At 39.4% G+C, this 26,744-nt stretch overlaps 4 protein-coding genes across 13 annotated transcripts in view; 3 read left to right on the plus strand and 1 right to left on the minus strand.

The window, feature by feature from the left end:
* Positions 1–723: 723 nt before the first annotated feature.
* On the plus strand, positions 724–5,393 carry zgc:112052 (protein C19orf12 homolog). 5 transcript variants are annotated; one of them, XM_068313590.1, is made up of 4 exons: positions 1,812–1,897; positions 1,996–2,022; positions 2,990–3,150; positions 3,882–5,393. In XM_068313590.1, the coding sequence occupies exons 3-4, from the start codon at positions 2,991–2,993 to the stop codon at positions 4,145–4,147; spliced, it is 426 nt and encodes a 141-aa protein (XP_068169691.1). In that variant the 5' UTR covers positions 1,812–1,897; positions 1,996–2,022; position 2,990; the 3' UTR covers positions 4,148–5,393. The 5 variants fall into 5 exon arrangements, with proteins under 5 accessions (XP_068169689.1, XP_068169690.1, XP_068169691.1 ...); XM_068313588.1 differs by lacking the exons at positions 1,812–1,897; positions 1,996–2,022 and adding an exon at positions 724–879 and having other exon boundaries at positions 3,882–5,381; XM_068313589.1 differs by lacking the exon at positions 1,996–2,022 and having other exon boundaries at positions 1,744–1,897; positions 3,882–5,391.
* A 498-nt stretch (positions 5,394–5,891) lies between these two features.
* Positions 5,892–6,969, minus strand: LOC137593693 (cytochrome b-c1 complex subunit Rieske, mitochondrial-like). The gene is made up of 2 exons (XM_068312630.1): positions 6,963–6,969; positions 5,892–6,594 (listed from the first exon to the last, which is right to left on the minus strand). Exons 1-2 carry the CDS (start codon positions 6,967–6,969, stop codon positions 5,987–5,989), a joined length of 615 nt encoding a protein of 204 aa, XP_068168731.1. The 3' UTR covers positions 5,892–5,986.
* A 596-nt stretch (positions 6,970–7,565) lies between these two features.
* On the plus strand, positions 7,566–13,306 carry rxylt1 (ribitol xylosyltransferase 1). Of its 2 annotated transcripts, XM_068313584.1 has the most exons (6): positions 7,566–7,898; positions 8,054–8,239; positions 9,101–9,203; positions 9,788–10,102; positions 11,486–11,656; positions 11,868–13,306. In XM_068313584.1, the coding sequence occupies exons 1-6, from the start codon at positions 7,751–7,753 to the stop codon at positions 12,268–12,270; spliced, it is 1,326 nt and encodes a 441-aa protein (XP_068169685.1). In that variant the 5' UTR covers positions 7,566–7,750; the 3' UTR covers positions 12,271–13,306. The 2 variants fall into 2 exon arrangements, with proteins under 2 accessions (XP_068169685.1, XP_068169686.1); XM_068313585.1 differs by lacking the exons at positions 7,566–7,898; positions 8,054–8,239 and adding an exon at positions 8,916–8,944.
* Positions 13,307–13,789: 483 nt separating this feature from the next.
* The window catches only part of srgap1a (SLIT-ROBO Rho GTPase activating protein 1a), a 72,140-nt gene continuing 59,185 nt past the window's right edge, over positions 13,790–26,744 (plus strand). For all 5 annotated transcript variants that reach the window (XM_068314170.1, XM_068314172.1, XM_068314173.1 and 2 more), the window contains exon 1: positions 13,790–14,389. In XM_068314170.1, coding sequence (XP_068170271.1) covers positions 14,326–14,389 — 64 coding nt within the window. In that variant the 5' untranslated portion in view covers positions 13,790–14,325. The remainder of the gene's footprint in view (positions 14,390–26,744) is intronic.

The following is a 26,744-nucleotide window of genomic DNA, read 5'->3' on the forward strand; positions in this document are numbered from 1 at the left end:
CACTGAGAGATTACTAAAGTACTGTAGTTCTTCTTCTAAATAATACCTGCTTTCATAATTAGAATTAGTTAATTAAAACATAACCAAAAAACCAATGTTTTACTCGTGAATCTATAATTGTGTTGGTGTATTTGGAGCCATACATGTGGGTATGGCTGTAAATACATGTTTGTATGCATGTATGTACAGTATATATGCAGACAGAATAAGACAGAGTAATACTGTACATGGATTTTGAGGGAATAGCCAGTACATTGTCTGTTTCCTGGGATATTTAGTACAACTGTGTCTTGGTACTTTTGACTGCACTGAGTTTTTCATGTTACAAACATAAATAATTACAAAGCATGAGTTTAAAATAGTTTGACAAATAACCAGCATCTGTCATAGTGCGAGGTAATATTGTTTCAAGAGGAAATTGTATTAGTTATGATGCCCCCCTCCCAAAAAAAAGAAAACAAACCAAATAACAAACCACATTTAAAAAATAACCTTTTTAGCTACAGATTTAATTCGTTTCTACTAGTTATGTAACGAAAAAAAAAAACTTTTTAATGCATTAAAAAAATGCATGCGATCAAGAAAATTAAAAAAAAATAAAAATCATGCGAAAAAAATCATACGATCACGTGATATTTTTGGTGACGTCTTACCTCATGACGAACAGAAGATAAATATAAACTTCCGTGTGTTTATTTTCTGGACAGGAAGGGTAGGTTCCGATTAGACGACTGCTCTTGAACGCAGCATTTACTTTAGCTACCATCAGGCTTTTCGGCTAGAATCACGACAGTGCAGGAATCGGGACTGATCTGCAGGGTAGCAGCTGAGTGGGTGCGCTGTCAGCAACTACTGATGAGGATTTCTGAACATCGTCAGGTACTGACTGTAATTTTATTTTTAATTGTATTTTACTTATATGATTAAACAGAGGAGTTTTTCGTTGAATGGTTAATTCCTTTTTACCGGCTTCTGTCGGGACGTGAACCGTCTGCTGTCGCCTCATGATGTTTCCTGATGCCGTCAGTTTCATCAGACTGCTGATAGCCACAGATTACATCAGTATTAAATCTTTTCTGGGCCTTCTCAGCATTCCCTTATTTTATACTGTAATGTGTGGCAGCGGCCAAATTGTTGATTTCAGAATAATTAGGAACAAAAAAAATGTGATTTATATTATTGTCTATAAAAGGTTCATATCTACCTAAATTTATCAATGCACAGTATTGGGGAAAAATGACATCACAGTATATTATTTTTTGCAATCTAGATGAATGTAAGTAAGCAATTACAATTTTTACTATTATTTTTATGTAGCATAATAATGTTATTAATCACTTAGTACTATTTTGTAGATGTCTGAACGGCAGTAGCTGCCAAAAAACACTATCATAAAACGTTTAAACTAGATTGAATACAAATATATATATATATATATATATATATATATATATATATATATATATATATATATATATAAAACTTACAACAAAAACACTGTTAGTTAGCATCACCACTGAAGAGAGGATATATTAGAATTCAGTGTGAATGTAGAGGGTTAGAAACAGTTGAAAATATAAGGAAATCGTAGATGAGAGTGGGATCACACCTGCTTTCCAAGACTGCTGTGATCTTTTCAGTTCTTCTCTTTCTCCTGTACCTCCATCATCTATCTCTTACACTGATTCAGGCCCTTGCACAACAAAACTCAGGCTCCTCCTGCGCCTCCTCCCTGTCCTGATCTCTCTCAGCTTCCTGTCTGACAGGGACAGACGTCTGGCTGTTGCTCAACACTTAGACTATTTTTGCGGGGCCTGCTGTGGTACTATGTGGTAGATCCTCGCTGCTGGGGCCTTGCGAGTCTATAGCATGGGATTCTGTTTCAGAGATTATGATGGTAAGTATACTCTCCTTCATCAGAACCATCTGTCCTCAGGCTATCAATGCCTTTTTTAGGTTGTGTCTGTTTTTCTGTCTGTTCTTTTCTTTTACAAGGAGTTCTTCAGGAGATAGGCCATTTTTGTAAGTTTCTATGAAGTACACTCAAGAACTTTGCACCTCTCTCAAGCTTCACAGACTGGTCTATCTCTCACTCTTTCCACCTCACAATGTAATACTTTCTCACAGTTTCCTGCACTTACCCTGTTCTAGTTTTCACTAGTACCCTGTCACCTGGTTGATGAGTTACACCTCTCACTCGCCTAGTGTATTATTTCTTGCCTTTAGCTGAGGATTTCTGACTGTTCACATTTGCTTCTTATTATGCACACCTACTGTAAAACTGCGCGAAGCAACATATTGACTGATTGATTTGCCCTTTACCGATTTATTTCCTCTTTGAGACTTGCAACCTTCAAACCTTTGCACAGCAGTTGGTGGATTGTATACACGTCGCTTATGGAATTGCTGCTGATAGTCATAAGTCCTCCTTTAAAGGAAAGAAACTGTACACTAGTGGATGACAGGTGTTTCTCTTCAGCCAGGTGATGCGGCACTAGTGAAAAATCTCTCAGAGAGATGGTGTCAAGGGAAAGGGTGTTCCTACTGGGAGAAAATAGCACATCGTCAGGTGGAAAGAGTGGGAAATAGACAAGTCTGTAAAGTACAGCCTGAGAGAGGTCGCAAGTTCCTGGATATAGAAATCTGCAAAAAAAAACACATTCTGAAGAAGAACTCCGTGTGGACATAAATAAGAAACCAAAAAAGAGCCTGGTGACAGATACTTCTGATGAAGAAAGTGTACATACCATCATAATCTCCGGAAGAGTCCCGTGCCCTAGCAGCAAGGACCTGTAGTATCACAGCAGGCCCCGCAAAAGTATAGTAAGCTTTGTACCGATGGAGATATGGCAGGAAAAGGGAGGTGATTCTGGGAAAATATGACCACTGTTTGGAAGAAAAACATTTTATTGAATTTATGTTATGGTTCAATTGCTGTTTATAATCTTGATTATACTGATTATGCTAAATCTACGAATGTGATTCACAGCATGAGTCATCGGATTGATGATGTCATGAAGCTGTGTTGCGAGTTATCTACCAATCACCAAATCCAGACCACAGTGAAAGGCTCGGGCAAAGGAGCAGCAGCAGCTGGGGGGCTGGCATTTGCTGGAGGGCTGGTTGGGGGTCCTCTAGGTATTGCAGTAGGTAAGTGATACAATGCAATGGCAAACTCACTACTGGTGTACATCAGCACAATTGGTTCCGTGAGGTAGTTCTAAGATTAATTTTTCGTATGTCATTATTTATTAAATGTTCCTGGTGATTAAAAGTTTACTTGATCAATAGTTAACAGCAAACAGCAAAAAATTCAGAGTTCAGCCTTAATGCTTCCAGGTAGAAACCTAACCCAGCCAACATTGGCTCCTACATCATTTAGCTCCTACATGGGGACAATAATTTTAAAAAAAAGGAAATAACAAGCAGGTTACATATTTTTTACATGAAGCATGTACTGTAGTCTACATTGCTGGTTCTAACTTTCAACATGCCCCGAATTGGTGCCGTTGCTGATGGTTGCGAACGTCCCTGTGCACATAAAACACTTTGCATTCGTTTCCTGCTCAGACGTTCGCAGGGATGTGGGTAAAAGAAGGACGAAACTCTGTACATGACGCGTCGACGGGAAAACCACATGAAGTCTGACATCAGAGCAAACTGTTCACCTTGTCTTATATGTGCTGAGTTATTTTAACATGACGTGTGAAATCTTAATCTGTGGGGTGTTAATCTATGTTATGCTGCTCGGTGTGGATTGTAGCAGGAAGGGGAACTACAGTAGTCGTACATGGTGGGACGTGGTATCTATGAATGCTCATATCTTGACAACCGTGTACTGTACTTGTCTACAGTATGTCTGAAACCCTGCTTTTCTGCAGGTGGTGCTGTTGGAGGCCTCCTGGGCTGCTGGCTGACAAGTGGACAATTCAAACCACTACCTCAGATTATAATGGAACTCAGTCCTCAGCAGCAGCAGAAGCTTTATGGTGATCTTATGGCTATCCTTGGAGACATTCAGTGGACAGATTTGGTTCAGCTTACTGGACTAGTGATGGGAAATGCAGCGTTAAAACAGCAGCTAACTGGCGCCCTCCTTGGTTATATCACCAAGGAACTCCAGGCGGAGGTGCACTATGTGGATTAGTGTCTGGGAATCCTGGCGTGACCCGATTTTGGGGTTTTTTATGCTCAGAAAATTTGTTTTTTTTCTTGAAGAAGATTGCGAACTGATTATGAATTTGGAGTTTCTTTAAATGTGAAATTGCAGACTGGAATTGAGTCAAACGCCATCTCCATGGTGACAGGTTACACTGGTACAGAGCTTAGAACATTATTGTGTATTAAAACCGGTGCATAAGTGGAATAGTTTATTGTTGAAGGTGCACTTGAAGGAGTAACTGCCACACTGATACGGAACTCCTAAACGGCCGATAATCATGTATGACTTTAAAAGTTGCTGTGAATTAGCGATTGAGTGCTAAGGTAAAATAAAGCAATTTTTGACATTTAAATACAAAGGATGAGATCCAATTGTTTGCATAAAAAACATTTTTGTAAAAATGTCTTCAGTTAGAGCAGGATTTGAACATCATTTACTGTAAGTGTATTTAAACCTTTTTTGAGCCACAGCACTTTTTTCACTGAAGTAAAAGTCACGAGGCACACCACCAAACAAAAATCTTACAAAATCACACTTCGGAGCCAAAAAGAATATATATGTAGTCTCTCAACTATATTTACACTAATTCAGTGTGAAACCTGGGCCTGTTTATAATCTGTAATATAACAGAACGACCACTGCTGTGGCTCCATCAGCAAAGACACTCGTGTAGTTTTTCCCACAGAATTCTTCCTGTTCTAATGTGACCAAAAAAACTTCTCTCCTGTTAATTTTTCCGGTAATACCTTGCAAAATAGGAAGTTTTCTCAGATGACGTCTTAATCCGTAAGAAACTCACATTGGACAAGAGTTGAGCGTGTCCAATATCTGTGGATTTGTTAAGTTGCAATGTAAATTCCTCACTGATCCATATCTTGTCCAAAAACTCATGAATACATCTGGTAATTGTGCTATCTGAAGTACTTTGGTCATTTGTTTGACTGCTTAAGGGCCAAGCATCTCAATTCCAAAGATTTGCAGGCAGTGGGAATTCACCGCGCTGCCAGTGAGGGACTTCTTCAAAAACATTTTGTAAAAATGACAGGGAAATTGGCTACCTGCTACCACCTACATGCTGCCACCTAGTGTTATGTTAAAGTATTACTTTACTCTGCCACTAAAATCCAGGCGACAATTGCATTTTTTGACCAGTTAGGAGAAAGTGGATCATTTCTCACGGCACACTTGACTTTCTTTCATGGCGAACTAGTATGCACTGCTACTGTACACTGCTACTGTATGTATATTGTTTATTGAATCACTTTATTTAATGATTTCATCAGAAAAATGTTAGTTTCCGTTTATTTCTCTGAACCTATTAGAGATATTGCTATATCTGTAGCAATAGCTATCTTACTGCTGTCATTGCTAATGATTGTCTGCTTGACTTGAGTCCTGAGAAATACATTTCTTTCATTGAAAGTAACAGATGTGCATCCATCTTCTGAACTGATTCAGTAGTTGTCGCGGGGATCTGGAGCCCATCCCAGCTGGCTTAGGGCATGAGGCAGGGGAAACTCCGAGCGTGATGCCAGTTCACCGCAGAAGAAACAGATGTATTACCAATATACTATATTGGATTACACATAATGTATAAGGTTGTCAGAGGTCGACCTTCACAAGTCTAAATTCTGCAAGTTGTGTGAAATGATCTACTGAAATAGCTGACAGTGGGAAAACTACACAAATCAAACCATTAAAACTGATTTTCTAGTTTAAAGATGCAATAACATAAAATTTGGTTTTTAAATAAATAGATTTAATATCACCCCTAGATAAAGCCATTTAAAATTATATACAGAGAAAATAAGACAGCTCCATTATTTATCCCACCATGACAGTATCATCATCAGGAAATTCATAGTAGGGAACCTCCAGGTTAAGAGGAGCAGGGCCCTTTCGTATTCTTCCTGAAGCATCGTAGTGCAAACCATGGCAAGGACAATGGTATCCTCCAAATTCTCCAGCATTGGCAATGTGCACACACCCGAGATGGGTGCACACACCAAGGACGATGACCCAGCGAGGGTTAATCACTCTATCCTTGTCGTGCTGGGGGTCACGAAGCTCCACAATATTCACAGCCTCCTCTGTGGCAATATCTTTATCTGTGCGATGGCGGACAAACAGGGGCTTCCCTCTCCACTTGAAGGTCATGTTTTTGCCTTCAGGGATGTCACAAAGCTTTATCTCAATCTTGAATAAGGCCAGGACATCTGCTGATGCACTCATTGAGGAGACAAACTGGGAGACCAACGTCTTGGCATAGACACCAACCGCAGCAGTGGCTCCTGTGACAAGGTAGGAGAACACCCTTCTCCCCTCACTGCTTTCCTGGGAGGACTTGTTTGGATCATTAACTTCATGCCTTCGGTAGTCTGCAAAGTCAGGGATCTTGACATCTGAGTGGGCAAGTCGAACTCCTCCAGGAGCTACAGATGAGAGACATAATGCACTTTTATAAAAGGCAGTTGATGAGAAAACAGGTGAACAATGCAGACCCTTAGAAAAATCGATGAATGTAATTCTATTATGTTATAGCTTCATATTCAGTAATATATTTAACAATGTTGGAATCCCTCCATCCATTTTCTTGAAGATGATGTTTGTTGCATCTGTCTCGTCTTTTCCACCTTTCGAGTCTCAGGTTTTGTTGGAGGCTGTCCCAGCTGGCTATGGGTGAGAGGCGGGGTACACCCTGGACACGTCGCCAGTGCATCGCAAAACCACACGTAGACAAACAGTCGTACATGTCATACAATCACACCTATGGACAATTTGGACTGATCAATTCACCTACGTTGCATGATTTTTGTGGTGGGAGGAAGCAAGAGAACCTGGAGAACCCCTTTGGTAGACAAAGGGAGAACATACAAACTCCACAGAAAAAACTCGAACCTGGCATTTTCTTGATGTGAGGGGAAAGCGCGACTAAAATTATAATACTAATACTTCAGTTTACATAGATGTTTTTACATACACCAGTTCCTGGAAGATGCTAAACGCTGTGATTTTCAGACGAGTGGGACAACTGAACATATTCGAAAATTTACATAGTACCAACACATCGACATTTGTAAGAATTCGTAAAATGTCACTGGGACTGAACACCACGAATACCTCGGGTTGATTATAACCCCATGTCATCCGTCGACCTTGCCAGCAATACACGCTAAGTCCTTACCTCCAAAAAGCACTTTCTTTACCGCATTAAAAGTATCCCCCCCGCAGGTGCGGGAACGATCTTGCTGAGTTTAGAAATGTGTTGTGCACCTTTCTGTTGTGCCTTACTGGGAACCTTCTCTACTTATACTCAGTTCCGCCCTACGTTAAGGCGTGGTTATGCAGTCTACGGCTCTTACAAAAATTACAGGTGTTGTTTTGGTGTTGACGTGGTATTAGTTGACGCACCCAACTCAGAAAAAAAAAACATACACAACTGCACTTTTAAATAATCGCGGATAATTTAGTACAGGCATGTGACATTGAGTTCTATCGAGGGGTCCTCGTGATGTAAACAAGGGTCCTGGCACAAAATATGGAGACGAACTACACAATGGTAACCTGAGAGAAAACGAAAGCGATAAAATGAAAATACCGAAAAGAAAGCTATTCCTTTTAATTATTTTTGCTTATGTGGCATTTTCTCTCTATGCTGCATATAATGTTTTCTTCAGTGCCAAAGTAATCTCTCGCGTTCACAGGGTAGTGAAGAAAGAAAACGGCGCGCCCTCAGGTAAATTCCCGTAACACAACCGTTATCTCATGTACCGCGGATACACGGTTAAGATGTTGACGAATAGAATAAACATTCGTTTATTGTTATATCCTACATGAATGAAACAAATCTGTGCTTATTTTGTAAATGGGAACCGTGTGTTTTGTTTGTAGGTGGTGTCAGGGATGGCGGTGCTGCTCCATTTGTTAATGACGAATGGAACCCATGGGAGGATGAGCAGGTTGAGTACAATTCTGCCCTCAACAAAAGGAGAGACGCCTTTAAACAGCATTTGGCTTTAATTGACATTAATAAACCTAAAAGACACAAAGTCCAAATCTGGGGGAAAGCTGCTATTGGTAAGTTACTGCATTACGGGATGTGTACCTGTTGCAGCCTGCAGGCTGTGCTGTGATTGGGCCTTGACAATACAGTCCGTCATTGTGACGGTCTCTATAGGCTTGTGTGCATTCATACTCACGTGCTTTCTTTTAATGGCTTTATAATCCAATACATAAAGTAAGAGTACTTTCAAAATGCTTTGTTATCCACTACGAGTGGACTTAATATTAGAAATATACACTAAAACCAAAAATTTATTTTTAAATGTATTAATTTCCTAATTTCCCAATTTTTACACCCTCACACACACACACACACACACACACACACACACACACACACACACACACACACACACACACACACACATGTATATACAGGTATATATATATATATAGACACTGTATACATGTGTATACAGTATATATACTATAAATGCATATTATATATATACACGTATATATAATATGTATGTAATCATTAATGAACAAGAGCATCTTTATGCACCGCGTCAATATTTGTCTTAAACTCAACATGTAAATAAATTAAGTGAGCAAGATAAAAAGATCAACTTTTAAAATGCCAAATACTAAATTAAACTGAACCTCAATCATAATTTTGATCGGCTTTAGAGAATCTCTTTGACTCATAATTTATTTTTTATTGAATTAAGATTGCAGTATATTTTGATGGTTCCTGTGAGAATAAAGACAGCTTCATATGTAAGTGCCTGTTAGTCAGCTGCAATTATTATTATTGTTATTATTATTATCATTATTTATTTTTATTTATTTTTAACTCTTCGTTTCTGCTTGGTTAATATTTTACATACTTCTATTTCCTTCATCATCAGTATTACACACTCATTTTCTCTTCAGGCCTTTACCTTTGGGAGCATATTTTAGAGGGACCTCTCAACCCTACTGACAAGGTAGCACAATGGAGAGAAGGGGAGCTGCAATCAGGAAAGATTGATTTCAGGTAACAAGTTTGCTTTTGATGGGTTAAATATAACTCCCGTTATATGCTGTAAATTCCTGACAATTGAGCGCACCTGAATATAAGCCACACCAATTACATTTTAAAAGAAAAAAACATTGTACAGTACATATATAGGCTGGACTGTCTATAAACTGTAGGTGTAGATGTCCAATCGTTGTATGATGAGATATTAACACAGAAATGTTTTTAAAATTAATGGCTGTTTTTTTCTGAATAGTGCCCCTAATACAGCAGTAAAAAACATCTTGTCATGAATTCATTGATGTCATGGGGTGTGCATAATGTGCAAAATGTCTGTTCAATATCATGGTAGTGTCTTCTTCTGAGCATTATCTCTTCTGCGTGTCTGTCTCGCTCTTGCGCTTCTTGCTAGGGTGTTCCCTGGAGCCCAGAAAAATCTATAGCTTAGCCACATCATTGTTTAAGCTGCAGGGTTCAAAGTGTGTGAAAAAAGTAGCGGCTCGTATGTGAGAATTTACTGTAATAACTACCAGCGATACCTACCCAGTAAGAGCACTAATTTACTGTCTCTCTTCAATCCCTTGTTTCCTTTCCCTCTTAAGTTTTTACACAGGACCAGCTGTAGTCCAGGGTCATGTTCCTATGGATATGAACACCCTGGTTCTGATACTGAATGGTCGTGAGCAGCAGAAAGTTTCTTATTCCACACGGTGGCTGGAACATGTCCAGTCTATGGTGCAGTCCCACACAATATCCCATGTGGCTGTAGTCCTTCTTGGCAATGAGCATTGTGACAACGAGTGGATTGGCCCCTACTTAAAGAGAAATGGTGGCTTTGTGGAGCTGCTGTTTCTGGTGTATGACAGCCCCTGGGTCAATGACAAGGATGTCTTCCAGTGGCCTCTTGGTGTTGCCACGTATGTCTCTTTGTAGTAGACCTTCATGTGTGCATCAATATTGATTAATATATCAAATTCTTAGCAGGTTGTTCATTGCACACATGGACAAAATTGGTAGTACCCTTCTCTTAATGAAAGAAAAACCCACAATGGTCACTGACTCAACTTGAAACTGAGAAAAGTAATAAAAAATAAAAATTTACTGAAGATTAACCAATGAAAATTAGACATTGCTTTTGAATTATGGTTCAATAGGATAATTTCAGAAAAGCAAACTAATGAAACAGGCCCGAACAAAAATGATGGTACCTTCAACTTAGTACAGGTATTTTGTTGCATGAGTTTTCTGATATGCAACACATTTCTCTCCAGAATGCCTGGATAGTCTTAAGATTTCCTTGATCCTAGAAAGATTCAAGACACTCTGCGCCACATTCAGCAAAGCAGCCCAAGAACATAACTGAGCCTCCATGTTTCACAGTAAGGAAAGTGTTCTTTTCTTAGTACACTTTTGTGTATTGAAACATAGAGCTGATTTGTTTTGCCAAAAAGTTCCACTTTTGTCTCATTTGTCCAAAGGACATTCCCCCAGAAGCTTTGTGGGTTGGCAGTAGGCATTGTGGCAAATTCCACTCTTGCCTTCTTGTGATGTACTTTCAACAGTGGTGTCCTCCTTGCTTGTCTCCCATGAGCCCACTTTGGCTTAAACAATGACATATTATGTGATCGAACACACTAATTTCTGTGGAGGTTGCTCTGTGCTCTGGTTACCATTTGTATTATCCGTCTCTTCAATCTGTCATCATTTTTTCTTTTATGGTCAGGTTAGAGTCCTGTGGACCTTAAAATTCTGAATAATGTGTGCAATTGTAGTCAAAGGAACATCAAGCTGCTAGGAAACGGTCTTATAGCCTCTACCTTTAACATACTTGTCTTTAATTGTCCAATCTATTCTCCTGAGACAACTCTCCTTCCCTTCCTGTGGTCCATGTTCAATCTCGCCATGTCATTAAACAGCACAGTGACTATTTGTCACCCTTTAAATCGGCAGACTGACTGAATACAAGTTTGAAGACTAATTAGAGGACACATCTTAGTTTATCATGTCCTGATGTTCAAATTATTTTCAATCTTTTGTAGTTGAACAATCATTTTTGTTCGGGCCTTTTTCATTATTTTTTTAATTATTCTTTTGAACCACAATTAAAAGCAATGTCTGATTTTTAGTAGTCAAAATTTCAGAAAATTTGTAATAATTATTATTTTTGTTAGTTTCAAGTTGTTTCCGTGACTATTGTGGGTTTTTCTATCATTAAGAATGGGGTACCAACAATCTTGTCCATGTGTGTAAAAGAAAAATACAGTACTCTCCAACATGTTCTGACATGACTGTCTCTGTAGTTACAGGCAGTTTCCTATGATCAGGCCCAATGCTCAACTGATCACATCAAGCAGACCATACCTCTGCAATTTCTTAGGAACCATTTACAAAAATTCCTCCAGAGAACATCTCATCCAGGTGCTGAAACAATCTGGACTAGAAAAGGAATGCATCACTGGTGCCAGGGAGAAGTAAGTTGTCAATTTCAGTTGATTCTTTTTCAGAATAATAATATTACCAGCATTATCAGTACCTTTTGTGTTTGCCCATTTCAAATGTGTATTTTTTAGGATTTTAACAAAATTAAGGATAATTTTGGGTTAGAGTGAGACATCATTGACATAAATTGTCTCATTCAAATTATCTTGAATATCTAGAGTATTTCCTTCCTCCTTGTTTCAGGTGGCTCCCTCAGGAGACAGCAGACAGTCTGAAACAATATCAAACAGCTTTGGCCCAGAGTGAGCTCACACTATGCCCAGTGGGGATCAACACAGAGTGCTACCGCATCTACGAGGCCTGCTCTTACGGCTCAGTGCCCGTAGTGGAAGATGTACTAACACCTGGCACCTGTGCAGCTGGACCCAGCTCCCCGTTACGACTGCTCAAAGCTGCAGGAGCACCCTTCATCTTCATCAATAACTGGAAAGAGTTACCAGCCATCTTGGAGAGGGAGAGAGGGATGAACCAGGAGCAGAGAGTGGATAGGAGGAGGAGGCTATTGGAGTGGTATGCCAGCTTTCGTCAGCAGATGAAGGAGAGGTTCACTGAGGTCATAGAAGAAACTATTTTTAAAAGTGGCTGAATATGGTGGTCAATTTATTGATGACCAGATGATCAAGGATAGGTGTTCAACATTTATGTTGTAGTTGTGTTTGTGGAGAAACGTGTCATACTACTGTTTTTAGAACTTGATATGTTCAGTGGAATATTTTCTTTGTAGTTAATTATGGAACCATTTACTGTGCTTGTGTTGTAATGTGTTGAATATGCCATTACCAGTCAGTAAAGGGCCCTGTGGTATTAAAACATTTATCATCCTAATGTTTACAATGGTGGAATGTCCAGGAGTTTTAGAATGACTAAAAGATAAACTGCCACTGTATTTTAAAGTCATAAACTTACAACACCAAAAATGTTGGGATGCTGTATAAAACATAAAATGATTGTGATATTTTCGTAATTCTTGTGGGCATTTACACAGTTGAAACCTGTAAGAGAAGATATTTAATTTATTACCTTATCAAATATGTTGTTATTGTACTTATACATATATTCTTATTCAGTTAGAATTTTTTTTTTAAAAACAAAACTGGGACAAGAGCAGCTATAAAGGTTGTGGAATACTCAAAAACATCAGATTAATTCATCACACAGGTAGACATTTGTTGTCAACATAGGTGACAGTTTCATGACTGAGTACCAAAAGGCATTCTCTGCGTGCTTGACATATCTCACTCTGTGGGTTCTGGTAAAATCTGGCTTGAAACGGTTTATTAGCAAAATATTTCTGTTTTATTTACAGTGTCTCCACATTTTTGAAATTCAGTTATAATTTATTTTTGTATTTTTGTATCTGCACATGTATTTAATATGAAGATTTGTAGGAAACCCTAAAGGTGTGACTCGAGACAAACAGGCCCTGTGTGATAATGGCACTACAGTATATTGAACTCTTTATTGTGGGCAACCTGAAAATGGATGTTGTTGCTGTGGCATGAATTGCTTTTCTGATCAACCAATTTATTTTATTTTTTTTTGGTCTATTATTTTAAGTATCGTGCTGCATGTATTTTTTTTTTTTTAAGAAGTGTAATAAAATGCCACGAGAAGTCTGTGGACATGCATGTCTTGTGCTTTTATTTAACCTACAGGTGGCGCTGTGAACTGGTTCCTCGTCCGTGAATACGGCGAAACGTGAGGAAAATGTGCTGGGAGAAGAAAAAAACTTCACTAAAACAGCATAGATCACGTCATATTGAGGTCCGGAACGATTTGAGGAGAGATCGACCTGGTTTATGTACATTTCGATTCATCCCAGTCATGGAAACAATAATCATGTTATTTCATGAATGCTAATTTGTGTAACTCCCTTCTGGATTGACTTTTATAACTGACAGAAAATAACAGGACATGACATTCTTGAGGTAAATCCATGTCTTGTGTATAACAGTAGTTCACTACTACAGACCAAAAAAAAAAAACCCTGCCTTGGGAGTGTCACTCCACCGGTGTCCCCTAGCTGCATGTGTGCAGACCCCTCCCTCCCCTGTCCTGCTTCAGCTGCTGCGTGCTGCAGTCGGCCTGCCTCGTCTGCCTCTGCGCCTGCTGGGAGTTGGAGTGGGAAGTCGTCGAGGGTAGAGCGGCCAGGGGGGGGAAGTACGTGTGGGTCCCAAACTGGAAACCACTACTATAACACAGACACCAGCGATTCAGGCGGACTTTGACGCCATCCCGGCGCATTACCGACACTAGTTTACAGTGATCTCTGAAACAGCCACAGGGACGCTGAAACTTGCGTGTTTTTTTCCCCCCCCTCTTCTTCTTCTGTGGTGGCGGCGGCTCCGTTGCACCGCGCGGACCCCTCTGATATTTGAGGGGAATCATTGGTTGGAGCAGGATTGCGCATTTGCTCTGCCGTGTCTTCACAGCTTATCCGGTGGAAGGGGATCCTTGAAGCTCTATTCGTTCCTTGTCCTTGAGTTAATCAAATTGTTTTTTGGGGGTCTTTTTTCTGCCTCTCGTTATTTTTTCCGCTCCTGTGAGGGATGCGTTGGCTGCGTTAGAAACCCGTTTGTTGACAAACAGTTTTTTTGGTACAAGAAGTTTACAACAAGCTTGTGGCTCAAGAAGGTGGAAAATGTCCGCGCCGAGGTTCAAAAAGGATAAAGAAATCATCGCGGAGTACGAGAGTCAAGTTAAAGGTATGGGGGTGGGGGGGGTGTTTAGCTGGGATAATGTTCTTGTAGGAGCCGCTAGAGGACTGGTTCGGACCAGGCTAATGTTAGTTTATCCCAACCTGTACATGAGTCACAACCAGTGATGTGGTATGGCGAATGAAAAAAGTTGATGTGTTTTTTTCTTCTTCTCTTTATGCCAGGATACATTTGCATGAACGTGAAATGAAAATGTCCAGTCTATGGTGCAAAATGAAAACGATTGTAATTGAGTTCTGGAGGTGTTAATCTTTTGTTAGTTAGTGCTCATCAGATTCCCCACCGGCTGTGAACGTCTCACCGGTAAAACGATGCTGAGACACGTTCAGTGAGTTATTATATATCAATAACATTCTATTCACATACATGACATGATTTTTTAATTTTTTTAATCATTCAGACTCACAAAACAAGAAAAGCTAAAGTCCAGGCATCACACCGGTATTTTCCATTCACTGTTGCTCATGGACACATTAGAACAGCTGCATTTAGGTCCTTTATTTGCTTTACTATGTCTCCCCAGGTTTCCTGCATTTTTTTCCCCCTGGATAAGTGAATTGATTCAGTAGTGTGTGGTAAACACTTCAAGGATTTAACCTGATTTATTTAACAAACGTAGACAGAACAGGAAAGACGAAGTTGTTGGTCCAAGGTAACCAAGGAGATTGGGATCCCAGCCAGCTAAGTGTTGCTAGCATGCTGAAATACCACCTACAGGATTCATGTCCCAGTATCCAACTTTAAATCCAGAGTAACTGGGGGTCAGTGGGCTTTAAAGGGGGCAAAGAACTGAAAGACCCAATGCTGTTTGAGGAATTGACAAGGTTTTATGAGGTTGGGCGTAAGTCCTCATTTTCAAGGAATGCTCAGCACCCTTTATTCTCTCTCTGTGAGTATGACTAAGGGCTTTCGGTCTCTTATAAATGATGAAAAGTGGTCAAAGGGGATGCTGAGCAAGAGATGACAAAGCTTCTTCAATTTGTCATGCAGAATCCAGCTGGGTAAAAAAGAATGCATGCAGAGATGTTATTAACATTAAAGTGTTTGGATGAAGATTCAATTACTGTATTGCACTGACATATGGTGTCATTGGAATCATATGAGTATAAGCCTGCATGAATCATTGTACTTTTTCCTCTTTGCACTGCAAATACCTTGGAAGTATTTTCAATTGTGACTTTGGTGTTATTATTCAATTCTGTCTTTGTTCAGAGAGGAGGGAGTAGATTCTTAAAGGTCTTTTTTTATGTCTTACTGTGTCAAATCGACAAATCCCAGGTGTTTGCTCTTGTTACATCCTGTGAAGCGATGATGTATTGTGATTGTCAGTGTATGTGTGTTCGTCCGTTAGTCTTGTCCGTCCACCAAATATATTCACAACCGTTGCAGATAGAAAGATGAAAGAAAAAGCACATTACTCTGGCGGCAAAGGGGCGAAAATTAGATGATAACCTTGAGAAAACTAGGTCAAGCTCAAATTTTAACTTTTGTACTCATTGCGGTATTTTGGAAGGCAATCTTGTGACACCGTACGCGTATTCTAGTGGCTGACGGCATCTGGAAGTGCACTACGTTCTGTGAGTCTCGGACTTCCGTGAGACACAAAAATGCTTTCAAACAGTCTATCAGAGTGTGGGAAAAGGTAATACAGATAATAGGTGGTTTAATATCAGTATGAGGAGGATTCACAAACGTTTAAATTACCATAAATAATAAGATGAATAGTTTGTCAATCTGTCACGGAATTAGTTAATCGCGGGTGGTTCCTGGAACGCATTAACTGTGAGGAAAGACAGCACACTGTATACCGTTTTAGGTACACATCTCTGAAACCTGATGAGATACAATCACAAAACAAAAAGCAACATTTTCAGAAAGCCAGAGGCACAACAATGTGTAGGTCAGGGTAAAATGTTGAATTCAGGGGTGTCGCGGGATGACTGTCTTGTTGATATTGTAACAATAAGAGTCTTCAGTAGGTCAGCTGACTCTTAGAAAGCATATCCTTCTGTTTGCTTTGGAATAATAGTTGCCACGCATTGATATGAGTGGTTGGTAGAGATGAAAACGCATTCAGTAAACCTTAACTATTCTGAGTCAGCGTTGGCTCTCTGTTTGCAGCTGTGAAAGGTTTTACAAGTTTAGAGTTTGCAGTGATAATGAGTGGGATCACATCTGTAGTGTAGCTGTGGTGGCCAGGGGCAGATTTTTATGTTTTGATGAACAAAACAACAAGGAATTTCAAAAACATTTGGTTCTGGTGTTTGAGCTTTGGTCTATATCATCTCTGTGTCACACTTTGAAAAAGGTTTCAGTCTTTGTTTAGTCTGTAGTTTAACATGGACAGTTTTGCCACATCTTTTGTAACTACATTGACCCTGAAATAGATTATGAGAAATGAGATGTGAATGTGTTATCTAGTTCTCTATTAGTCATGTATATTTACCGCAATTCCCTTCTAATGTTATTTTTAGATTAACTATTTTCACTGTTTTTCATGTGTGCAAAGTGTCATTATTATTTAATAATGTGGGATATTTAATCTAATCTTCCATGGTGACTTTCTGTCTGAAAGCATTTCTATGAAGGCTGATACTACCGTTCTCAAACATGATTTGTCATTCCCCTGTCATTCACTTCTGAAGTATCCTCCAACAGGCCTTGTTTGTCCTAACCCACACATGAAATGTAAATGGAACCATTTTTCCCATCTAAGGAAATTAGCCTTTTATTGAAAAAGCTGTGTAGCATGGGGATTTAATTTTTGTTAACTGCTAAAATCGTCATCTACATCAAGACTCTGCTTGTTCTGGAAAATAGAACCATTAACAAGATTAGATTTAGACAATGGAGTACGTTTGTGCTTTATAATGTACATCGGCTGTTTTAGTGATTTCAAGCAGGCTAAGGAATGGTTGTGTGTAGGACCACAGTGTGTAATTTCAAAATCAGCTTTACAATGTGACCATATGCACTAGTCATGTTGTAGAACAGACAATGTCAGGCAAAGCAAATGCACTTAAACATGTCACGCTAAACTGTATTTGCTGCTTGATACAAAAAGGAAAGTTCTGTTTTCCATGAGTACGTACAAAAAATATCTGTTTAATAGTTTTTACCCTGAACCGTGTTTGAAATATTGTTAGAAATGGAATATTATACTGTTATAATATAACTTTGCTATCCCCATTATTGTTGTGCACACTGGAATAGACACTCAGTATCAACACAATGTTTTCAGTAAGCCATGGTGTTGGTCTGATGTTAGACTAGGCTTACTGCTTGTGGCCAGTGGCAGGAACCATTGAGCTTTTGTCAGAGGTCCTCTCCCAGAGCATCATAAGGACCGCTCCCTTTGACCCTTACCCTTCTGCATGTTCCCTATGTTCGCATGCAGAGAGATGGAGCTGTAGCCTATCCCATCTGGCTTAGGGTGTGAGGCAGAGGAAACTCTGGGCGCGACGCCAGTGCGCCGAGGAGCCCCACAGACACGCACGCACACACTTATACCTACGGTCAATTTGGGACCGGCCAATTAACCTGAAGCGCATGTTTTTGGAGATGGGAGGAACCCGGAGAGAACCCACGCAAACGCGGGGAGAGCATGCATACACGAGCCCAGAACCGCCTTGCTGTGTGGCAACAGCGCTGCCCACTGCGCTACTGTGCAGACCTCTTGGTGTTTGTTTGGTTTTTTATATTATTGTTGTAGCCAGTATATTAAGGTTTGCAAATGTTCCTGTTTTAAACAGCTGATGGGAAAATTGTGAGAGGTGTGTGTCACATTGATGAGTGCAATGGTAGTTTTTCATAGGGTCGGCCTATCTCAATAGCTCACTGCCCTGTAATGGAAAATGACCTACAGAAAAGTGCTCAATGTGAAGTGGAGATGAGTACAACTTTAGAAAAGCCCACCAGGCTCATTATGCTGAAAAATAATGCTTTATTCTAAAACACTAGAAAGCTTTGGAGTGCTATTAACTATGCATTTTAACCATTCTGGATAATGCAAATATGCTTCTCAATAAAATGTGTAGATGACGTCCTTGACATATTCAGACATTTTAATGTAGATGCACTATATATTTTGTATTTAATCTAATAGTCTTTTCAAAATTTTAACTAAAAAAGCCCTTGAAAGCACTTTTCAAGAAATTGAATCAGAAAATGTGACCTTTTTTTCAGTGAATAAGGAAACTATAACAACAATTAAAGCCCTTTTGTCCTTATGTCAGCCCAATATTGCCCTTTTGTAACCTTTGCCCTCAATCTATTATCGATTAGTTAATATATAATACTACAATACATGTATGGCAGTATGAGCAGCTCTGAGACCAGCTGTCGCTGTAGCCAGAGTTTTTGTGACGGTTTGATTATATTCTATTAACACTGTGCTGGAGCCTTGTGGAAAGGGCATGTCTTCTTAGGTTTTTTTTTTTTTACAGCATATCAGTTTTTATTTGTTTTAATTTGCTTTTCAGTTTTTGTTGTCATCTTTTATGTATTGTACTGAGCAACACTGTGTTGTAATTTAAATGTGCTATAAAAATAAGTTGACTTGACGTCCAAGCAGTGTTATGTTCTTTGTATGATCTAACGTCACCATTTTCAGCACATAAACAAACGATTGCACACTTGTTACAGTGGATAAATTAATGCTAGTAATCCCCAGTGAATATTTTTGGATCTGTGATGCTCCATCTTAACAGCTTCTCAAAGGTGTTGATGGAGATCAGAGGTTGAAAGACTAATGGAATCGCCCCCTGGAGCACTTTTCCGCAGCATCACACATCTAGCCACCCACTTACTATCTGTTTTTACCCCCACCCCCTTTTTTGTTTTTTGTTTTTTATATATGTGTGTCCACTCAGTGGTGTGGCATGGGGTGGGGTATTGGCGTGTGTTTTGTGCATGAGCTTGCAATTGCATAGGCTGATGAAGTCAACAGTTATTGACTGCACCATCTGTGGCTGCTCATCCTTTTTGCAGTTTTAATAAACTCTGCTGAGCAAGTAATGCATGACTTTCCCTGCTGTGCTTTTCAATACTGTCACAAAGACCACCAGGACATTAGGGTAGCCACCCCTCACCCCTGACACCCCCCTTGAAATTCTAAGCAACCCCTATTCATGCTCCAGCATCCCTAAAGCAGATAAAATATTAAAAGCGAGCAATTCAAATCATGTTAAATACACAACACGAAGCATATTCTGCTGCTTGGGTGTTGTGAAGACATTTTGGTGTGGGATGACTTTACCCGTGAAAGGGATTGTGATTTATTCTATAGCTGTGCTGCATTAGAAAACAAAGAGGACAAGGCGCAAGGTCATGAGAGAAAGAAGAATTAAATCTTAGGTGTAAAAGTGAAAGAACAGGAGGATTTGGAGAAATTTTGGCAACTTTCTAGACAATTTTAATTCCTTTGAACCACTGTTGGAGCACAGCAGATGGAAAGACAGGAAGGTAGACAGACACTGTTTGATCATAAGGCCATACTGCTGTCTGCCACCCAGCAGGACTGGATTAGAGGAAAGGAGATTGGGGGATGGGAAGGAAGAGTTTGAGGTCAGTACAGGAATAAGTGAAGGCAGAGGCCGCGAGGTCTGCTTTGGTTGACTTGTTCTAATCTCTGTGTGTGTATGTGTGTGTGTGTGTCTGTCTGTGTGTGTGTGTCTGTGCACGTACGTTCAGCTGATTCATCTTCCAAATTAAGCCGTTTAGGTGTTAAGCGTTGATGAAGGCTTTTCAAGATGAGTGCCAGCCTACTCTTACTGAAGTCTCTGTTGGTTCTTACTTCCTGCATTCCCTTAAACAATGTGACATCTGCCACTTTGGCTTTCTCTTTTCTCTGTCAAAACTCAACTGACCATGACAATCTGTTCTCAAACTGTTCTGCTGCTTGGCTCAGGTTCCCTAGCCTCACGAAGCCTCTGGGATCTCAAACTGACCTGCATACAGTTTTAAATCCAAGCCTAAGTCATTGAAGCCTGATTATGTTAAATATGTTCCCCCCAGTCTATATGCAACAGCTCTTGGTTACATAATGAAGCTGTCATTCGTTGCAACGGCCTTTAATTTCATGTCAACTAAGAGGCCATTAGGTCATATGAACTACTCATGGAGTCATAGAGGAGTGTCAAAACCATGTAAGATAGATCTCTTATTATTATAACAGGTATGAAAACACTGATCAGGTGATCCCAACAAAGCTCAATTATATTAGTTACTATTAGTAAATGAACGACCATCTGTGCTATTGGTTATGAATGTCAATCCCCTTAGCATTTGTAAGATTTTCTAATTATAGCTTAAAACAAGAAACCCACCAATCTTTAATTTTAAAATACAAGGCATGGCTCTAAAGTGTCTCTTGTGTTTTCTGTGGTCACCCTGTCTCTTGTAATAGACAGTCTGTTTTTAGTAGTGCAGAGGACTTAGTTTCCTGTGGTCTCTGCTCTTACCTTATTGGCTTCTCGATTAAGGTTCATTGTGGGTTGCAACAGGAGGAGGCTTGAGCCGACTGTCTAGCCTAGGCTGGTGTCTGAGCAGCTGCAGGGCAGGTCTTACGTGTTATGAACCAACTCTCCTCTACAATCTCCCCAGATGAAAACTGGAGCCATACTGTAGTTGCAATTGCAGTAATGGAAATGTGAGGTTTTTGAAATAAGATGAGTCATTTATGGATTAATATATGTTGGAAATGTTCTCCTACTTATCCTGGCGTCTTTCCACGTGTTGTAGTCACACTCCTTTTGGCTGCATCTTCGGATCTTTTTTTCAGTTGTCAAGACTCTTCACGGCTAACAGCCAATGTTTAACAAGTAGATAAATATACAATGGCTTTCTCCAAATATACAGTAGTTTGCTTATCTTTTGAAGCATTTTTAAAGGCTTTACATTCCATAAACTCCTAGCAACTCTGAAATTGTTCATCAGATTACACATAAATGGCACCATTTGTTGTCATGAGGCCTCATGTCATGTGGCTATTATACAATAGATGAAATAGCTGATAGATTTTTCTATAGTCTTCTTGCTTATGGTTTTCAGTTGCTTTAGGGAAATGAATCTTACTGAGTCACTGACTATTTCTAGCACTCCTAATATTCTAGCACTTCTTCTAGCAATTCTAATATTTTGTACTCACATTAGACTATAGCCTCATTTCCACACTGATTTCCACTGCCTCGCGATCTCTATAACATGCACCACAAATGACCTAATTATGAATGAAACTTGACTGTCGTCATCTCGCTTATGTGATATTCCGCGTCCTCTCTCTGACCCTCTGCTGGCGGCTCTCTGTCCAGGAGAACTTGATCCTCTAGTTGCCAAACTACTGATTTCTGCTCCATGACTCGAATTCCTGCATCACAGCTTTGCTAGCATGATTTGGGTAGATAGCTGTGACTGTCTTGCAGATGTTGGGGATTGAGGATGATTAGACAAAGAAGTCAATTTCAGATTTCCAATTGCAAATTGATGTCCATCTGTGCAACTCAACTCAAAGTAACTACAATTATAACTGGCAAAAGTATTTCTGGAAGTTCTCATTAATTATTATTTAAATTAGAGCAACGCATGTTCTTTTTTTCTGCTCACTTAGGGTTTCTTTATATGTATTGTGGAACAATTCTGATATTTGGGCTAAAAATAAATTGAAATAATGAGCACACTCAGTTGTTTCTTATTTCCTACTCTGCAACTTTCATCTTTTCCTTGTCTTTTATGCTGCTCTAACATACACTCACTTTCTCTTAAGACAAGTAACTTTTGTTTACATCATCGAGAGTCAAGTTTGCCCCATGTCCTGGTATTGATGGTGAAAGATTGATGTGTTGGGATTTCCTTCACTGATTTTTGTACATTTCCATCTACTAATTGTTTTATACTTATGTCTACAAGAGGAAATCCTGTGCTGCCCTGTACTAATGTAGATAGCTGCTACCTTTTTCTGTGACTTTTTTTTTCAATGTTAGGATGAAGTAGAACATGCTGTTGTCTGATGTCCACTCAAACTACAAACAGCCCATTTTATTCTGATTTAATAATACTGATGTTAATGGCAAAGGAAAGTTGTTTTTTAGATCACACTGGTGTGGAAATAGAACAGGCTTGCCCACTTTCTCATTTCATTTTTATCTTCTCTTGTATCTTTAATAAAGATATCTGTGATCATCAATGCTGATTGAATAAAATTATGAACATTTGAGATACACTTGCCCAATCATGTTATCCTGCATAGACACTGTGGCCACATACATATACAGTATCTTACTTCTTAATCAGGCATTGTGGAAGAAGCGCTCTCCCACAGTGCTGTAATTTGTCCTGGTTAATGCCGTGTCATGGAAGTGTGATGCATGGCAACCTGGCTGGTGTGCGGTACTTGTGTGACCGGACTGTGGTCACACACACGAAAGGATGGCCTCTATCATCCCACTCTGTGGGAGACAGAAAATAGAAAGCTTGAGACTTGCTCTCTACTGTGAGTAGAAACAAAGAGCAGTGAAAGCTGATCTGTCTGTTCTTTCTTGCTCTTTGTTCCTCACTCTTGCGTTCAGAGCAGCTGCCCTGAGGTTGGTCACATTCTCAGGTCTCCTGTGTAATCCAAAAAGCAGATAACAGAATGTAACTCCCTGTCACTTCCTCAATATTGGCTTCCACTATAATTATTGAGAAATGAGGTCCTTCTAAAGCCTTTTCATTCGCTCATGTTCTCATTTGGAGTGTGCGCATTCATGCGTGTGTGTGTGTGTGTGTGTTCATTCCTCATGTTTTACAAGAAATCAACCTCTGCTTGCAGTGATTCTGCTGTTACCAGGCGGCTGATTGGGGTTCAGGCTGGAGTGCAGGACAGCGTGAGGGTACTCAGTCTGAAACCTGAGAGAGGGGAGAAATTGTGATGTGATTAAACCACAGTCAGCTATGTCTTTTTCCGGCACAGAGCAAGGACCTGATTGTGATCAAACTGCATGGATTATGCTTACAAAGATATTGAAGAGAACTGCTAAACTAAAACAAAAATCCCTGTAGGTTTTTAGATTTGGTGTGCATGTAAAAAATCTCTTAATATTAGAATTAAATTTTTAAGATGTCAGACTTTTATCATTTGTCAGGGATAGAAAATGCAGAGCAGGGTGGTTTTTGAAACCATGACAAAGCCTTTTTCTTGCATCCCAGAAAAAAAGCTGCATGAGCAGCAGAGCCTGCATTTATTTAGCAGGTATAAAAATCACATTTAAAGTTTACATGCTAATATTAGCTGATTGACAGTAAGAATAATATAGAAATTGGGCTTATGAAATGTATTTGGTTTTGAACAACAAAGCTTAGACCCAGTGATAGCACAAATGATTAAAAAGTGCTATCCCATTAAAATCTTCTCATTGTAGCACAAGAGTTAAGAGTCAAAGAACAGCAATGTTGCCATTTACAGACACATGCCACCATTATGGCTAAAAAAGACCTGCCCTTCTTACAACACAGGGAAATTGTGACACTGAGATGTTGGCACACGTATTTGTCCTCAGTTCGACATCATCCTATAATTGTTTGTTTCTACTTACCACTCTCCCTAAGAGTCCTTTGTCAGGTGATCTCTCAGGTTTATTTTAAGATTTCAGATGAGGAATGTTGAGCAAATATTTAAGAAACGGAATCCTCCTTTAGATTGTTGAGTTCCCTCGCTCTCTGATTTTGCTTTGAGCTGTCACCTTGGTTATATGCAGCTGAAAAACGATGTGGTTCCAGTCTTGGGTTAAACTCGCATGGCAATGAAATGCTGATGAATTAACTTAAAATGCTCCCTCTTTCTTGGTCTCTGGTGACTTGTTCAGTCCTTAAACAGCCATTAAAATGCATATGGGCCTTTTTGGTTGCAGCCACAGGAAGAAGTCTATCCTGTTTGTATAATTATGCCTCTATGATTTTAGGTTATGCCTTTGCTTTGATCTTTGGCGAGATGAGAAGATCTCAGTGTTGTTTTTCTGTGGCTGAAGGTTAAACCCTCCATGCTCATTCCATCCGCCTAAATATATATTTTTATGAATTTCCTTTGCTTTAATTTGATGTCAGGTCCAACTCTGATAATTATTGCATAAAATCTGTTCACTCATCCATGCAATACCTTAATTAAATTCCCAACCTGTCTCTTTTATAGCTAGTTTGACCAACCAGATATAACTCATTTTGATTTTCTTTATGAGTATAGGATCAGAATGTAGATCTGTCTGTCAGTTTGTGATCGGCAATGTATGGGACGAAGCAGCTGCCCTTTATATTTCTTGAGATGTCCTGAAATCAATCTGTGTTGATCTGTGCTACATCTATGCTGATGTATGGACATGGATTGCTGCATAAAGTATTGCCAATACAGTATAACCTACTCATAAGCACTGCTAATATATCTGTGCACAAGGTAGTGCTTGGATTAGCATTACCAAGGTGTTGATCTGTACATAACCCTGTGGGGCTAATAAACTCCAGCATTCTCAATTTCCTCGTGAGCCGGCAAGCATCCAGATAATATTCAGCCTTCCTCTCCTCTCATCCTCAAGTCCCACTGATGTTCATAGAGATGATAACATTACCTTGACTTCAGTAACTTTACAAGGATCCAATGTTTTTAATGCCCCTGTATATTAGGCAAGTGTTTGTGTCTTTGCCCAGGTATTTTACAACACCTAGCAAATGGGGCTTGGTGTCCAGTGTCTTATCCAGCACTGTAGACAGAAAGGTGCTGACCCTGAGACTTTATTAACTTGTAATTCAGTTTAGTTTGATACATCTGTTGATGTTAAATGTGCATTGATATTGTTCTGGAATAGTTTGCTTCATTCTAATCACAGGAATGAGATGAACTGTAACTCAGCTATCTTTACCCACGTCAGTTTAATGAAGACCATGTATTTTCTTTACAGTTGAAGGACAGCTCTTGTATCACTCAACCCGACCCTTCCTGCCAGAGATCAGACTCTGCATTCCCCAAATGAATATGTTTATACGAGGCTCAAGTTGACTCCATGAGTGGGTTATTTCAGCTGTCACAACTCTGAGCACCATGTGCAAAGTTGAACCAAGGAGTTGGGGGAAGTTTTGTGTGCAAAGTTTTCAGCAAATCCACAATACAGAAAACTTTAAGATAAATGCCTTAGTTGCAAGTGCTTGAGGGTTTATCCCCCTTGTCGTTGTTGCTAGTTATAGCTACCAGAGCCAGTTGATAACTGTTTTGTCTTTATGCCATCTTTTTATAATAGCCTTTATGCTCCAACCTTTGCAAGGCAAACAGTTTCCTTAAATTTGGCTGCTGTCCATGCCTTAATTTCATGAACTGTTTTCCTAGAGTTGGTTGATGCCATTAAACGATATTTCCAGATTTATTTCTTCTCATTCATTATGCATTTCATTTTATTTAAAACAGATTGATGGAATAAACTGCACTATTGAATCTCCACTGCTATAGTATTTCCCACATTACCTGTAAATTCTTCAGTCAAGAGGTTGAATTGAATGGAATACAGACAGAGAGGAAGACTGTCAAACGGCATGCTGACAGTGTGCATCACCAAACAAATATTCATCCATTCTATTAACACTCACAGGGCAGCCACACAATGGTACTGTGTGCTTCTTGAAGTTTCATTTAAAGGCATTCCCTTAGTATCAATCAATCCTTCTTGTGTGTGCACACAATTAGGTTTGACGTTATTTTTCTTTGTTTGATGGCTGTGTGTGATGTGTGCAAATTTACAGGTGTGATGTGTCTGCCAACTGCTGCTTTGCAAATAAGGCCTTATTCTTCTTCCTTTGACCTTGAAAGTAGCTTTGTCTATTTAAACCTGTCCCCTTGACAATTTGAATAAGATACTGGAGCCGATAATAAATCTTGAAAATTTTCATGCAATCTATATTTGTGTTTTGTTTTGAAAAATGCATAGACTAAATTGAATTTGCTCGTATCTTTGTGTGTTTTGCACACCAATGTGTATGCTTTATTGTGTTTGTATTATCTTTATATTTGTTTGTGCACCAACAGCAATTTAAATGAATAGATCTAGGTTTTGTTGGTAAGTTTTGTAAAATAACTTTTGAAGAAAGTCCCCTAGAGTCACTTTCTAATGTTTTCTTTTCCAGAACAATGAATAAAGTCTGCAGCTTCTACACACCTGAGACTTTACTTGACTGTCCATTAAAAAATGTTTCCCCCAACACTTTTCAAATAATAACTGTTCTTGTACCTTTTTTGCCTCTAGTCTCTGGTTCCTCCCCACTGGCCCTGTAGCATGTCTTTGCCTCAGGAATTAGAGGCTCAGTCTTGAATAGTTGGGTTGTTTCTCTTCAG

The sequence above is a fragment of the Antennarius striatus genome, chromosome 4 (genome assembly GCF_040054535.1).
Source record: "Antennarius striatus isolate MH-2024 chromosome 4, ASM4005453v1, whole genome shotgun sequence".
NCBI lineage: Eukaryota > Metazoa > Chordata > Actinopteri > Lophiiformes > Antennariidae > Antennarius > Antennarius striatus.

Excerpts from the sequence above, each read along its gene's own strand:
- zgc:112052 (XM_068313586.1), top strand. The coding sequence starts at position 2,880 with ATGACCACTGTTTGGAAGAAAAACATTTTATTGAATTTATGTTATGGT. Across the intron at positions 3,151-3,881 it reads TCCTCTAGGTATTGCAGTAG|GTGGTGCTGTTGGAGGCCTC; the intron begins GTAAGTGATACA and ends GCTTTTCTGCAG.
- rxylt1 (XM_068313584.1), top strand. The coding sequence starts at position 7,751 with ATGAAAATACCGAAAAGAAAGCTATTCCTTTTAATTATTTTTGCTTAT. Across the intron at positions 7,899-8,053 it reads AGAAAACGGCGCGCCCTCAG|GTGGTGTCAGGGATGGCGGT; the intron begins GTAAATTCCCGT and ends TTTTGTTTGTAG. Across the intron at positions 8,240-9,100 it reads CTGGGGGAAAGCTGCTATTG|GCCTTTACCTTTGGGAGCAT; the intron begins GTAAGTTACTGC and ends TTTTCTCTTCAG.